At 48.6% G+C, this 15,935-nt stretch overlaps 1 protein-coding gene across 3 annotated transcripts in view; it reads right to left on the bottom strand.

Moving 5' to 3' along the window:
• Window positions 1-15,935, bottom strand: part of KIF18A (kinesin family member 18A) — a 379,530-nt gene that overhangs the window by 79,663 nt on the left and 283,932 nt on the right. For all 3 annotated transcript variants that reach the window (XM_078684198.1, XM_078684201.1, XM_078684200.1), the window contains one exon: window positions 2,326-2,427. In XM_078684198.1, the coding sequence (XP_078540324.1) occupies window positions 2,326-2,427 (102 nt within the window). The remainder of the gene's footprint in view (window positions 1-2,325; window positions 2,428-15,935) is intronic.

The raw sequence follows: 15,935 nt of genomic DNA, 5'->3' as shown, positions 1-15,935 counted from the left end.
TATGTTGGTGTGTTTTGGTGGAGGATTTTGTGCGTAATGCAGGCGGTTTTATATGTGGATCTACCTTCAATGGGGAGCCATTTGAGGGATTTGAGGGCGGGGGAGATGTGGTCAAATCGTTTGCAGTCCGTGATAAGCCTAGCCGTGCCGTCGAGCACTGATTTAAGAGGTGCCAGGTGGGTTTTGGGAATTCCGGTGAGGATGGCATTGCCGTAATCAATGTGCGATAGAGCAAGAGATTGGACTGCTAGTTTAAAGTCATCAATTGGGATGAAGGGCTTAATTTTCTTAAGGTTACGGAGGGTAAAGAGGGCTCCTTTGGCAGAGTTGTTGATGTGTAAGTTGAGAGTTAGGCGGTTGTCAAAGAGGATGCCCAAGGATTTGACTGAGGTGGCTAGGGACAAGGAGCAGTTGAGGGCGTTAAGGTCTGTGATCCTCTTTTTCAATCCACACAGCCAATGGCCTGGCAGTCATGGCAGACAACATTTAGTACTACTCAAAAAGCAACCCAATTTCCTTTTTGATCCACATTTTAACCTCTTCCATGCTCATGACCGCTCCCGGCCGTCATGAGTCACGGTGGGCGTGTGCTGATGACTGCCGGGAGCCGTCATGACCACGCCCACGATCGGAATGTTCAGCACTGCGGCGGAATTCGCGCTGCAACGATGAGGTTAAAAAAATACAGACAAGAAAATTAATGTTTTCTGTCTGTATTTATCTGTAAAAAAGATGGAAACAGGGAACCTTAAACATAATGCACTCTGCCTTAAGGTTGTAAGGCCTGCTGCACTGGTGACTTACATCTATTTTATGCAGTGTCCAGGGGCATGGCACACAGGGTGTGTGCTGTGTTGTGTTGTGTTTTCACATTTGTCTGCACCAATTCACACAAACTGCAATGGCAGTCTACATGAGTTTGGTGGCGGGTCTCCTAGGGTGGCACAACACATGCTGCAGCCCTTAGGGACCCTCTGTAGTACTCACGCCCTAGCTACCAGGGATATCATTTACTAGGAACATACAGTGTTGATAAAGATCTTGTCAATTGGGAAACATTTGAACAGTAACCTTGCTTTAGGCAAAGAGCACTGGCACGGAGCGCCTGGTTAGTAGAAACCAAATGCACTTCAGTTATAATTGCATCAAATACAAGGCTATAAGTGGCTTTTTTTTGACCATGTCAAAAAGGAGCACTTTCCCAAAGGAAGCACAGCAAGAGGAGGGTGCAAGCAACGCAACAGACAGCAGGAGGATGTTGCCAGGGGCTAGCAACATGACTGGTAGTGGGAGGAGGACAGTAGGGGGCAAACAAAGCTCTGGACAGTGAAACCTTATGGAGTGCCTCCAAAGCAAGAAAAAAGTAGCTACAAATGCACAAGTAGTGGAACGACATTGGGCAAGGAAGCCGTACTTGGGTAATGCTTCGGGGGAAGGCCAAATGCCAGTAAGAGGAATTAAAACCAGTACACGCTGACCAATGGAAAGCAGGCAAATGAGAGTGATGACAAAGCCAACCAAAGGATAAGCAATGGACGGATGTATGACGTTACAACGCATACTTTTACATCGCATGCCTTTACAACGCGGTATTTACAACGAATACCATTACAACGCATAGTGCTTTTAGGCGCTGGATAGTGATTTATTTAATTTACTATTCCAACTCCAGTCCCAGTGGATAGTAGGGAAGGTGTTGGATAGTATATTAAATACATTCCCTATCCTAGAGCGCCCCCCAGCGCAATGCGTTGTAAAAGTTGCGTCGTAAAGGCACTGCGTGGTAAAAGTTGCGTTGTAAGTGATGTTTCCCGCAATGGACACGTTCTAAACCCCTTCTAAGTAAACAAAATGTCTTACAAGCAACAGTGAATGCAATGTATCAGGCGAGATCTAAAAAATAAAGAATTTGCGCAAGCCTTCAAGAACGAACCACCTACCCGCTGATTCTACATGCAGTTTCAGACTTCCCTTCCACCCTCCTCTGCTAATTGTGGCTACATGTACACAATGATACAATGTTAGATAAGTTCACTCAAAATAGCCAGGTGCAATGGACCACCCGCTGCAAAGTGGTGCAGACGCAACAAATGATTGTTGCTACAATTTAATATGACATTCATTATCAGGAGATGGAACAGGTGTACAACTTCGGCAATTGTGAAGTGCTATACTAAACAGCTACTCCATTGGTACTTCGCGCACTGTAATTACTAAAATTTGTGACCGTAAATAGTATAAAATCTAGTGGTGTCTACACAAAGTGGATCCATAATTACCATTAAACAAACAGATGTTCTTGTGTGTCCGCTCATATGATCTTACCTTAGTAATTTACGTTTTCTCTCTGCTGCAGAAGTCATTGCCATATATGATGGTTTGTCTTTTACTATGCCGGGATTACTTGGCAATGGTGGAAGCACAAGTCTATAAAACAAAACAAAAATGACATCAGAGGTTTATCAGTGTGATCAATACATTTTATGAAAAGCACTTAAAAAGGGAACATACGATTCGACAAGAAATACCTTTACGTTAGCCACCAAACAAAAGCGTTCCCATTCAAACGTTACTAATGTTAAGTCAATGAAAAAGACTGATGCACTCTATAAATTAAAATACATAATTGTATGGGAAGAGTAACGCCTCACGTTTTAAACTGCTGTACATAAGGAAATGCATTAAACATATTTTGTTTGGGAATTAATCTTACCCAAGACTTACAGTGAACAATTCTGGACCAGAGGAAAAAGCGGGTCCTCCTATGACAGGCAGCACGAGACAATCTACCACTGAATTATTTAACTAAAAACACACAACTCTGAGTGTTCTGCACACAGCCCTCGGCTACGCTTCATCATTTCACTCCAAATTCTTCTTCTTAGCTCTCTAAAGAGGGAGAGAGTAAGGGGAAGAAAAAGCTAAAATAGAGAGAAAGGAATAGTGATAAGAGAGAAAGTGAAAATGCATTTTAGAGAAAGGTATACATTTTCAGGAGTACCAAACATGGCACTTACCCATTAAAATGACCACATAAATGTTGATGCTGTGCTACAGCAGAAATCACTTAAAAATTACACTGGCATGAAAGTAGAGCACAGCATAAGCCAAAGAAGAGCCTTGGGTAGTTTGCTGCAAATTTGTTCAGTAGTTTTGGAGAAGTGTGAAAATTCAATGCCTTTCTTTGCAAGAAAAGTGAAGTTTGTGAAGCAAGATAAATGAACCGGTATGAAAAGAAATATGTTAATTTCCCACTGACCATTCCAAAGCGGAGGCAAAAGAATCATTCAATAGGCCAGGGCAAAAAATACTGCATAAAAAATATGAGACCTCAAAATCAGATGGGGGAAAGGAGCACTGGACATGATCAAAAAGGACTAGGATACTGGGCACAGTGTGTATGTAGCCAGTGTCTCCACCCTGTGTTGGTCATGCCCAGCTGTTAATGGGATAAGGCATATCTAATGGCTATATGACAGAAAGTTATGTTTGTGGACATGGTGCGGCATATGACCAGATCAGAGATCGGGAAGGAACATGGACTCCATGACATTTGTTAATGGTTAGATTGAAAGATTCCATTTGCCTATTGTAAACTACACGTGTTTCTTGATTTACTCTCTTTTCTGAACCTTCGCTGAACAAGTTGCTTCCTCCCTCATGTAGTGTTTCAGTGGACCACAGATTGATTCCAGTTTAAGGCACAATAGTGAATTGAGCATGGCCTGAAAAAATCCAGGCCAGATAGCTGCCGATGTAAAAGTGCAGATGGTAAAGATCTGAGCCAGGAACCCAAAACATGTTAAATACCGTCTCACAAGCTAAGGTTTTCAAATACAGTAAACAAAAAAGGAACTACGCAATGTTCCTAATTAATGTGGTGAATTTTCATTCCAGCGTTTTACTCCCTTGCTGGCGCAGCCAGGTCTGTGTATCTCTAGTCTCTTGCGCTAGTTTGTGTGGATCCATTTGCACCGATGTGAGTGGTACAGAGACCTGAGAAAACTTTGAGTGGCATTTCCAGCACCCCCTGAACAACTTGTTGCTCTCTACTGATGAAGGAATGAATCCAGAAATAAATCTCTAGAGCTGTACAGAACATGCTGCACCAACAAGTATGAACAATTAAAGACTAAAACTAAAGTAAGTGTTATGGTGCACTGCATTTATCATGTTGCAGTAGGGCAAATTTAGACCTGGGATGGGAGGCAGTGTGCTCCCACCATCCTTCTGTTTGAAAAACTATAGTAAGGCTCTTGATAATCTCAAAACAGATTATCTTTATTTGTGCATCCGAGGTCCAAGAAGCCCACTCACCATCTATTTGCAAAATGCCAGCATCACATGCTTTATGAGACCATTTGATATTCTTCTACGAGTCACATATTTAGAATATGAATATATATATCTATCCACATTAAAACAATCTTTCAGCTACCTTGTCGAGCCCCATGTCTGTCCCCTGTATTTTCTTCAACCAGTAATGCTGGCTCTTCCTTCTCTACTGGAAGTGAAGAATAGATAACTAGGCTTCTTCACAAATGTAGATCGGACTCTCCAGGTCATATTTGAATGTTTCAATCCTGTACTATTTTGCTCTTTCAGTTACTCAATGTCTATCATAAAGATATGTTTATCTTATGGCTCTCCACCAGCTTAATGGAAAGCGGAGTTCTCACTCCCTTGCTAAACAAGCATTTACAATGCAATGGCCTCTGCATTGTTTAAGTTAGAGCTATTGGCATTGCTCATGACATTATGTTTATGTATGTTTTTAAAACATATAAATAAATGGCATTGTCATTTACAATGCCAATAGCTTAATCTCTTGCAAATGCGAGACCTATTGCATTTGCACCTACACACAGAGCCACCCACACAGACGCATTCACATAGAGCCACCCACACAGATCCACCTACACACACAGAGGCACCCTCACACAGACCCACGTACACACAGAGCCACCCTCACACAGACCCACCTACAAAAAAAAAGCTACCCACAGAGCCACTCACACAGAGCCCGCCACACACACAGAGCCCGCCACACACACAGAGCCCGCCACACACACACACACACAGACAGAGCCACAGAGCCACACACACAGACAGACAGAGCCACACACACACACACACACACACACATGCGGAAAGTGTGTCATTCCTACACACCGTTCGGTAGAAGTGGGCATCTCATGTAGTTTTTTTATGCCTGGGCCCTGTAAAAGCTTTTTGCCAAGCTTGATGTCCGAGATGTTGTCCAGTTTCTCAGTATCACCGACACGACACCACGTACAGCAGGACTGTTCAAAATACTTAATTCACAAATACATGTTTGGAAATGCTGTGCACAAGAGGCGGCAAAGCGGGCAGGCCCGAGAGGGAAAAACAGAAGGTATATGAAAAGTGGAAACGGCAAAATACTGTGGGGTGTCACAACACCGCCAGCAGACTCAGAACCAGAAATGCAAGAAAGGTGAACCCAGGGGGCGGAGATCAACACCCCTCCTCCCCATAGCAGGTGCGTCCTGAGATACATCACTCCTGAAACTGAGAAATTAACAAAGATCCTGCAAGAAGCAGCGTGTCCCTCCTCGAGAATCAACCCCACTCCTGGGGCCTCCAGGATTCTCAACAAAGACATTGTGTATATTGTAGCCTACTGGCGGGGGCTATATCGGTCGTTAAAGACCTCTGCCCTAGTTATGCTGCCCGGGGTTTGTAATATAGGAAGGGCTGTTATTGCCGCCTCTGTAGCGCACAGTGTGCCGTGTGTGTGGCATCGCAGCGCTGTTAGTAGTCCAGTGGTGAGTTTCATGAGGGTTCTGTATTTTCCATCGCGTTGGGTTCGCTTGTGAGGGTGTGTTACCAGAGTGCGTGTGTTCCTGTGGGTAGGGTGAATGTGGCAGCTTCGGTGAGATGGGGCGAGTCACCGTGTGTGATAAACACTTTAGTTAATTGGAAAAGGTTCAAAGTCGGCCACAAATGTAATTAAAGCAAAGGAGATATTATGTATGGCAGCCTTCTGGGTCGGGCGCAGGGTGGATTCGATTATCGTCCATCAGGCCGTGAAATGGCCCTACGCCAAGTTGGAACGGACACGTCTCAAGCACAGACCGCCGGGTGGAAGCTGGGTGTGCCCTGAGGCTGGGGGTGAGGCGCACAGAGAAGCTGTGCACAGTGGCATGTACACTGCGGACCAGGATCAGTGCAAAGGAAAAACTTGCAAACTGTCAGTGTTTGTGACTTGCAGTCACACGAGTTCGCGGAGAGGCGATGGAGTGCTTCGACTAGAAAGCACTAGAAATGGGTGAAACAGGGCTCCTCTCGTGAATAGGGGGAGGGGTGGGTCTGAGTTTTCCATTCTGTGTCTATGGAAAAACGCATTTGTAAGCATGGGCCATGATGCTGTGTTTCTTTTTCCTGACTGGAAGGTGATAAAAGGATGCCGCTGGAAACTCTCAGATGTCTTCCAGGCATGTACCTCGCCCTTCTTCGTCCGGATCTGGTATTCGGAAGGAGACTTTCACGACTGGGTAATAAAACAGCTTAGCGACTGAAGCGCTTGCTGCAACATAACGGATCTGTATGTAGCTTACGGCTCATAGGCCCAGCGCCGGGCCAGCCTTTCATCCTTCGGAGGTGCCTAAACTCAGCTCCATTGTGCTGGGTCTCAGTAACACCTGCTTTTTATTTACACAGAAAACAGCAACTCTGCGATAGGAAGCGCTATGCATACGAACATAGCTCGCAGCACCTTTAAGCAATACTAAGTTTGTGCTGGAAGACAGGAGCAATCGTATTATCGTAGCTCTCGTTGCAAAAACACGGCGTTGTGTTGTGTACACAATACCATCCACGGAGCAGCTTCCGCTGTGCAGACATTGTCGGTTTGTAGCACGCCTCTCAGGGCACAAGTCCTAAACAAGCATTGGGTGAAAATAACAAGCAAAATGGTGGCAGCAGCTGCGGATAAGCCCCGTCCTTTTCAGACTGGGGGGGCGTGTTTTTGTTGATTGACAGATGACATCACAGAGAGAAAACAGCAAAAACACGCCCCTCAATCCGAAACGGACGGGGCTTAAAGGGACAGACAGAGCTCTTCTCCAATGGCTGGCTGCCGTTTAGGAAGCCAGCCAATGGAGAAGAGCTGGCTTGTTTACCTCCCTACTCTAAGACATAATTTCTTGCTCAGCGAGACTGCGCAAGCACAGCCTACGCAGGTCGAGACCTAAAAAGTAGACTGCACTGTTGTCAAAAAGCATCATCCGATCACACTGCTCTCTGCTATGTTAATTGAAAAAGATATAGCAACGCAATTGTCGCTTATCTAGAAGAGGATAACCTCTTGTATCCTTAACAGCTTTGATTGTATTCAGGGAGGGATAAAGAGGACACCCTGGCAAAGGCTGTTGATTAACTGAGAACTATTATTGATGGCAAATATGTAGTGGAAGTGATGTTGCTGAACCCGTCTACGGCATTCAATCCTGTAAACCATGCAATCTTGATGGACAGGCTTGGAGAAATGCTCATTTCTGACACAACTGAACTGAATTCTTCCTTTAAGATCATTCCAAGTATCTTACCTTGCCTCTTTTTCGATCTAACAGTCAGTGTGGAGTTTCAGAGGCATCATCGCTGTCCCCTGACCAGTTTTTAGGTCTCGCCTAGTGTTGCTGCGCATGCGCTCCTCACATTACGAGGCATACTGTATTAGGGTATTTTTTAGAAGTGGAGTGGAAGCCCCACCCATATTTTTCATTGGCTGGCGTCATCCTCCATGGTAAATGCTGGCTTCCGATTGAAAATTAGGCTTCTTAGTCCCTCCTTGTTATCACCCGGTCTCCTTTTGGGACTGCCCATCAGAACTGGATTATTTACTTGTTTATTATACTGACTCCTTAAATTAGTGGGTATCCACTTTTTTGTGTCATTCACGCAAAAGCGACAGCTTGTTTGGATTTCCCAGCACTCACAGTGGCCTGCACGATGGGCCCACTAGACGCAGGGGAGATGAAGGGGACTGAGCTTTCGAAGTGATGCACACTGATGGGCACAGTAGTCCGCTGGGAGGTAGGGAGCTAGCCCAGCCGTGTTGAAGTATATAGGGGCCAGCGACTGTGCTCTTAATATAATCCGGGGACATTACCACCCGCCGCCTCAGGCTTCATTCCCAGGAGCATGCAGGGCATCATAAGCAGCTCCCCGGCAGTCCCAGCTCAGACCGAGGGACAGCCCAGGCCCACCCCCAGCAGTATCCAGCAGCAATTCCCAAGCAGTGTAGGGGCAGCGCCCAAGCTGGTCCGCAGTGCAGTGTCTCTGGGCCTGCTATCGTGGCTGGCCAATACCGCTCAAGCGATTACCCTTGCAGGGTGCAGACGCCCCCTTTAGGCGGCTCCACCTCTCCAACCACAGGGTCCAGTCTGTTTCGTCCAGAGCCTGCGCCACTGAGACGCCCAAGTCTGCAGAGCTGCTCTCACCTTCCCAATGCGTTTGGTGCTGGGCCTCTCAGACCTCGGCCACCAAGACCTCCTGAATCATTGCTCACCAATCCTCCTCGTCAGAGTCTGGGGTCTTCCGTGTGCCGCATAGGCCATGTCGCCAGGCTTCGCACCACACGTCACAGTAGCAACCCTCGGAGGTGGTGCCTCAATGTTCTCGGGCCGCCAGGAATTACTCACCTCACGGTTTCTGGGAGCACGGCTTAGGCAGTCAGTGTCCGAGCATCTGCCCTTTTACACAGAATCAATGGCAGCCCCAGCGGGTCACAAAGGTCTGATGCACGCCACAGGCCAAGATCCAGCGGGGTCCGGTCACCAGAGTTTTCCTGGCCATGCCACTGCAGTCTGTGATTATCTTTAAATCCATCATGTTGCCAAACTAATCACCATCACCCCTCACCACCACCATCATCATCATCATCATCATCCCTCATCATCCAAACCACCACACTGCAACCTACCACCACCCTACTTACCAACAAAACACTGTTAATTAACCATAACCATTCTACCATATTCACCACCACCATCCCACCCAAAAGACAACCGCCCTAACCACCAGCTATGTCACCACCACTACCCTCACTACCATTACCTGAACTACCACATGCCTAACCAGAATACTACCACCACCATACCTCTGCCGCCACCACAACTAACCCTACCACAACCCTAGCCACTTCACCCAATTCACCCTGTAACCTCCACCACCCTACCCTAACCACCAACAACTTCACCATCCTCACCAGTACCCTAACTACCACCACCACCCCTGTCACCTTAGGGATTCTAGTGGGCCTTGGTAAACCATATTTGAATGGTATAACCCATTTTAACCCTTCATGATGCTAAACAATACTAAATTGTGGGTTAATTTTGAACAAGGTCATATAAAAAATGTTAAAATATGTCAGGATGCCAAAAATCCTTAACGTGACACTTATTTTAAGAGACAAAGTTAGAGGTAACAACAGTTAGAAGGGGTAGAAGTTTAGGGAGAGACATAGAATAAACAGAGGCCAAATAGAGATGCAGTTAATTTTACCTTGAGGCCCCTTCAAAGGTGGGGGCCATTAGCAATTGCGCATGCCTTAAAACTCCTCTGCTTACCCACCCCTCAGCACCACCACCAGCCTACCACCCTCACCAGTTTTATCGGCACCACCACCTCCATACCCAAACCACCCCCACCCTTTCACTAAAACATGGCTCTCAGGGGGCGGGTGTAAGTGTACAGTCTGTAGAAAGAATTGTAAGTGGTTGATTGAGTGAACTAGATTACAGTGTTGAAGCAAAATTATGGAATGAATGCAATGCCGGCTGCTAACTAGATTTCAAACTTAATTCAGTACCCTCATCCTTCTGCTGTGAGAAATCCAATTGCCCTTTTTAGCAGTTTCTGCATGTTTTTCTAGGGTTGAACTGCGAGAGCATGTGCTGGTTCATGCGTCTCACTTCTGAGACACTCTTGTATCCAAAAAGGGTTTGGAGCCTGCCTGTTGCTTACCATTTGTCTCCTTCAGGGTCACTCTTGTTTGCAGGCATGGATACTGGCCAGTGCAGCCAAAACGTCACTTCCAATGCTTGCAGTGGCAATGTAATAGGTCTCGCATTTGTTATGTTATGTTATGTTATTTATTCTTTTATATAGCGCACGGCTACTCAAAAAGAGTGTCCCGGCGCTTTATTGGAGAAGGAAGGCTGCCATACAATAACATAACACAGATAAAAGAGAGAACAGGAATACAGGAAACAAACAAACAGAAAAACCGGCTACTGAGTAAACAACCAGGTTTTCAAACCCTTTCTAAAAGCAAGGAGACTAGAAGCTCCCCGGAGGGCAAGCGGCAAAGAATTCCACAGCTGTGGTGCCAGCAAACCAAAGGAGCGGCCTCCCAGGCGCGCTCTCTGTACACGCGGGACAACCGCCAAAAACAGAGATTCTGACCTCAAGGACCTGGTCGGTTGGTAAAAGACCAGTCTCTTTTGAAGGTATTTAGCTCCCACCATGTGGAGAGCTTTGTAGGCCAGAGTCAAAGCCTTGAAGGCAATCCGTTTCCGGATGGGAAGCCAGTGCAGAGTTATCAGCAGGCCAGATGCACTGGCCCGCCTGTTTAATCCAAAGATTGCTCTCGCGGCAGCGTTCTGCACCACTTGGAGCCGCTGCAGCAGGTACTCTGGAAGGCCCAGGTAAAGAATGTTGGAATAATCCAACCTGGACCCAATCAGAGCCTGCACTGTCACTTTCCTGTGCTCCTCGGACAACAGGGGGAGGAACCTCCGCAGCATCCTGAGGATGCCGAAGCAGGTACCCGCCACCCCCAGGATCTGGGATTTCAATGTTAATCCATTGTCCATCTTGACCCCCAGATTTTTAGCAACATGAGAAGAACAGGATGGAGGAAACATATTAATCGGCCACCAGGCCTGCCAGTCTGGCTCTGTGTCACACCCGAAGAAGAGTACCTCGGACTTATCGGAATTGCACTTGAGGCTGTTCAGATGGAACCAGTGAAAAACAGCCCCAAGGCAATCCCGGATACTCTCCTCCACAAAGTCTCCTCCTCTCTGACAAGAGAAGAGGAGCTGGGTGTCATCAGCGTAAGACACGATCCGGGCGCCATACGACTCCGCCAACGCCGCCAATGGGGTCATGAAGATGTTGAAAAGGGTTGGGCTCAAAATAGAGCCCTGTGGAACCCCGACTCCCAGAGGCGGCATCACGGCGGAGTCTGGTGGCGCCCAGACCGTTTGCCGGCGGCCGGCTAGGAAGGAAGAAAACCAATCGAGCACCGTCCCCCGTAGACCTATCTCAAAAAGTCTTGCGAGAAGGCCGTCATGGGGGACGGTGTCGAATGCCGCCGACAAGTCCAGCATCACCAGCATGACTTTGCCCCCCGAGTCCAGAACACCCTTAATGGTTTCTGAGACCTCAAGGAGCGCAGTCTCTGTGCTTAGATGGGGACGAAAACCAGACTGGGTAGCGTGCAAGATCTCATTGGTTTAAAGAAAGTTGGAAAGCACAGCCTGAACGTGCTTTTCCACACTCTTCGAGAAAGCCGGCAGCAGAGAAATAGGCCTGTAATTGACCGGGGCCTTCGGATCCAGGCCAGATTTTTTCAACAATGGAATCACCATCGCCTGTTTCCAGGCTTGCGGGACCACTCCCCGACTCAACGAAAGATTTAACAGCGGGTTTGCCAGAGGGTTAATCACCTCCGCAACTTTCGCTAAAAATTTAGCTGGGCAAGGGTCGAGGGGCGACCCCGATTTAAGATTGCACATTATCGCTAAAGAGTCCAAGACAGACATCGGTGGAAACACATTCAGCGTCGCAGCTGGCAGAGCCGGCGGGAATAAGGTAATCTCAGGATTAGTCTGGACCAAAGGTCCAGGCGATGGAAAAGAATCCTGTATGCATTGAATCTTGCTCGTAAAGAAATTAGCAAGGTCCGAAGCCCAGGTGCCAGAAGGTTTATCATCCGAGGTATTAGACCATGGGGAGATAAATTCTCTCACAATGGAGAAAATCTCCTTGCAGGAGTTAGAAGCGGCTTCTATTCTCCTAGCAAGATATGCTTTCTTTTCCAGGCGAATGTCCCGGTGATAAGCTTTGACTACCGTCTGATAGGCCAGCTTGGCTGCCGTATCATAATGCGCCCGCCAAGCTCTTTCGGCTACCTTACACTGCTGCCGCGAAGCAGACAGTGCAGCGGTAAACCAAGGCGCAGAGACCCGTTTCGGTGTCAGGCGTGGTGTCAATTCCGGGGCCAGATCATTTAGCCTGTCTAGAAGCCAATCTTGCAAGGCCTCCAGATCCCTGTCCAGATCGCCCGAGAGGGAACACGGGTGATCCACAGTGGCCTGGGCCAACGACTCTGGGGTCACTCGGTGATAAGCTCTATGGACACGGCCCTGTTGCTGTGCCAAGGCAACCCTCGGTTTAGCTATGCCTTTGATCGTATATTTGGCAAGCAGATGGTCTGACCAGAGTACAGGTGTAATCTCAATCTCCTCAAGAGGGGAAGACGAGAATACCTGGTCCAGAGTGTGCCCCTTCTCGTGCGTAGGCCCCAGCAAATAAGGGGTCAGTCCCAACGGGGTCATTGCCTCGGAAAGTTTGATGGCCGCAGGGTCGGATGGATCATCCATCCGGAAGTTAAAATCTCCTGCCACGATGCAATGTTCCGTTTTCAGGGCCAGCCCCAACAGCACGGAGTCCAGATCTTCAAAGAACGTGCCGGGTGAGCCCGGGGGTCTATACACGAGCAATCCCTTAACAGATTGGTGTGGAGACAGAGTAATAGAGAAAGCAAGGCTCTCCGAACCTCGAATGTCCCTTACTGGCAAAATCGCACACGGGGTGCCCTTCCTGACCACCAAAGCCACTCCACCTCCCCTGCCCTTAGCTCTATCCTTCCTGAAGATGTTGTAATCAGGCGGGATTGCCGTAACGACATCAGGGTTGGAAGAATCACCCCACCACGTCTCAGTTAGCATAAGACATAGCGGCTTCACGGTATCTAAGAGCTCGAAAATGTCCAGCGCATGTTTGCCCGCTGACCTGGTGTTAAGTAGTAAACAGCGGTAGCCCACACTAAGAGTATTATAGGTAGGGCAAGAAAGCTGAGAGCGATTAGGGCGCCAGCCACAACCCGGGCAACAGGATTTCCCGCGATGACGTCCGGGAAAGACAGTGCAGCAGCCTGTGACCCGAGTGTCAAAAGAGCGAAGGTCCGCAGAGGAGTAGTGCAGCACCAGTCCCCCAGGAGGACACATCCCTAGTGGAAGAGACCCACCCGCCGCTCCGATCGCCTCCGGGACGCTGACGGGCGCAGACGGGCAGGACTCTGGCGAGACTCCGGCGTAGCGAAGGCGCGACCGCTACGCTAGACCGCTACGCTGAGAGCGAGCATTATATAGGCGAGTGGCGGCAACAAGCGCTAGCGCGCTAACCCCCGGCAAGGAAGGAACCAGCCTTCCCAAGATGGCGTCGTCGTCACGTCGAAACCACGTGATCCAGGAACCCAGGAGCCCGGACCCGCTAAGCAGCGGTGCTGGAATTTATATTATATGCGGTAAGGGGTCAGAGGGGGTCGCGGCGATGGCGAGTTAAAATCAGGGCAGAATGCAACACAAAACAACAAAGATACAAAATGGGATTTTAAAATGTGCAGCGCAATCCACAGCACAGCGCTAGTAAAGGTATCGCTCTAAGCGCTCTGAAACGCGGTGGTCACCTTCTCCAGGCTGACCCCGTGTCTAAGCTCTCCTTATGTAGGCGAGTGGCGGCAACAAGCGCTAGCGCGCTAACCCCCGGCAAGGAAGGAACCAGCCTTCCCAAGATGGCGTCGTCGTCACGTCGAAACCACGTGATCCAGGAACCCAGGAGCCCGGACCCGCTAAGCAGCGGTGCTGGAATTTATATTATATGCGGTAAGGGGTCAGGGGGGGTCGCGGCGATGGAGAGTTAAAATCAGGGCAGAATGCAACACAAAACAACAAAGATACAAAATGGGATTTTAAAATGTGCAGCGCAATCCACAGCACAGCGCTAGTAAAGGTATCGCTCTAAGCGCTCTGAAACGCGGTGGTCACCTTCTCCAGGCTGACCCCGTGTCTAAGCTCACCTTATGTAGGCGAGTGGCGGCAACAAGCGCTAGCGCGCTAACCCCCGGCAAGGAAGGAACCAGCCTTCCCAAGATGGCGTCGTCGTCACGTCGAAACCACGTGATCCAGGAACCCAGGAGCCCGGACCCGCTAAGCAGCGGTGCTGGAATTGATATTATATGCGGTAAGGGGTCAGGGGGGGTCGCGGCGATGGCGAGTTAAAATCAGGGCAGAATGCAACACAAAACAACAAAGATACAAAATGGGATTTTAAAATGTGCAGCGCAATCCACAGCACAGCGCTAGTAAAGGTATCGCTCTAAGCGCTCTGAAACGCGGTGGTCACCTTCTCCATTTATGTGAGTTTAAGCTATTGGCATTGCAAATGACAAAGCCTTTTATTTAGGTTTTAAAAACAAAAACAAAAATAAAAGGCATTGTTATTTTCAATGTCAATAGCTCAAACACACGCAAATGCGAGACCAAATGCTTGTTCACTATATCTACAAGACCAGGATGCTTACCTGCGGGAGGGGAGAGGGGCATTATCAGGTAACCTTGCGAGCAAGGAGTAGTTTTGTTTCCTGCTCCCTGATGACTTTCGGACGCACATGCTACATACGGCCTCAGACATCATATGCAGATGTTGTGAGGATCTGACAGGGATATCTTCTTTCAACAAGGACAGGGCTTGGACAAAGGACATGAGAGTAACCTCCCCCCTGTCCAGACCGTCCCCTGGGAGGTTCCCCTGAATCATCACAACCCTTTCCCTATGGTACTATCTGGGTGTAGGTCCCTAGATTCGTCGTGGGACAAGATTCAGATCAGACATCACTTCTACTTCTACTGCCTGAGCACTCTGGACTTTGCTGAACTACGTTTTAGCTTGACTTAATCTCCCTTCCAGTCTGCTGCGTCGTCTGTGCCTGTGCACCATACAGGAGCATTTCAAGGCCTGTGGGCATCAAAGACACCTGAAGGAATCTCTCTTGAAGCGAAGGAGTCACTTCACTGAATTTGCAGGCACCGCAACGAAGTCGACCGGTCTGCTGATACTTCGCTCCTCCAGACTCCATAAAGTTCTGCAACACAGATGGTGGTTTTTCACAGCTCAAGAGGCCTGCCTGCCCTCTCACCAAGTTTGAGGCCAGTATCCCTCATGAGGCTTGCAATTACCGAACCCCCTGTGCACTGTTTCAACTTGCAGTTGAAGGCTTGTTGGCTTCCTTCCAAGAAGATCTTCGGGCTCCAAGTAGCCCCAACCTCAAGCACCTTCAGTGACCAGAAACTTCAGCTACATCGCATCATGTGCACCGTGGCCTGCATGTTTTGCCGAGGTGCTAGAGGTACTCTCGCAACTCCAGTGCCTCTGGCCTGTGGGTCCATTTGAGGGTCACCCTTGTTACTCTTGGGCTCCCCTGATTGCTTGGGGCCTGCACTGACTCCCCTGCTTTTGGTGAGTCCCCTGGACATTGCTGGTCCCGACGTTGCTCCTTCAATTCCTGAGTTGGATGCATTTGCCAAGGCTTGTTGGTGCTCCTGCCAGACAGCGACCTCTCAGCACTCGATATCTTTCGCGAGACAGCTTGTGCATGGCACCGATCCTCCTCAGCATCGCCTGGTCCTACCAGTTGCAGAAGTACCTCTCATCTCAAATCCACCTTCAAATTTCACCGGGCTCTTTCTCCTTCTTCAGCAGCGGCACTTTCCTGAAGTCCTCCTTTGGGTGTGATGGAGGTTTCCAACACCACTTCACACCTATGCACCCGGCTTTCCTGGTGTAGGTAACGTATTCACGGGTGGGGAGGCTCCCCAACC

The sequence above is a fragment of the Lissotriton helveticus genome, chromosome 3_2, assembly GCF_964261635.1.
Source record: "Lissotriton helveticus chromosome 3_2, aLisHel1.1, whole genome shotgun sequence".
Classification (NCBI taxonomy): Eukaryota; Metazoa; Chordata; class Amphibia; order Caudata; family Salamandridae; genus Lissotriton; species Lissotriton helveticus.
The sequence above is the reverse complement of the archived record's forward strand: the minus strand, read 5'-3'. Positions and strand labels throughout refer to the sequence as shown.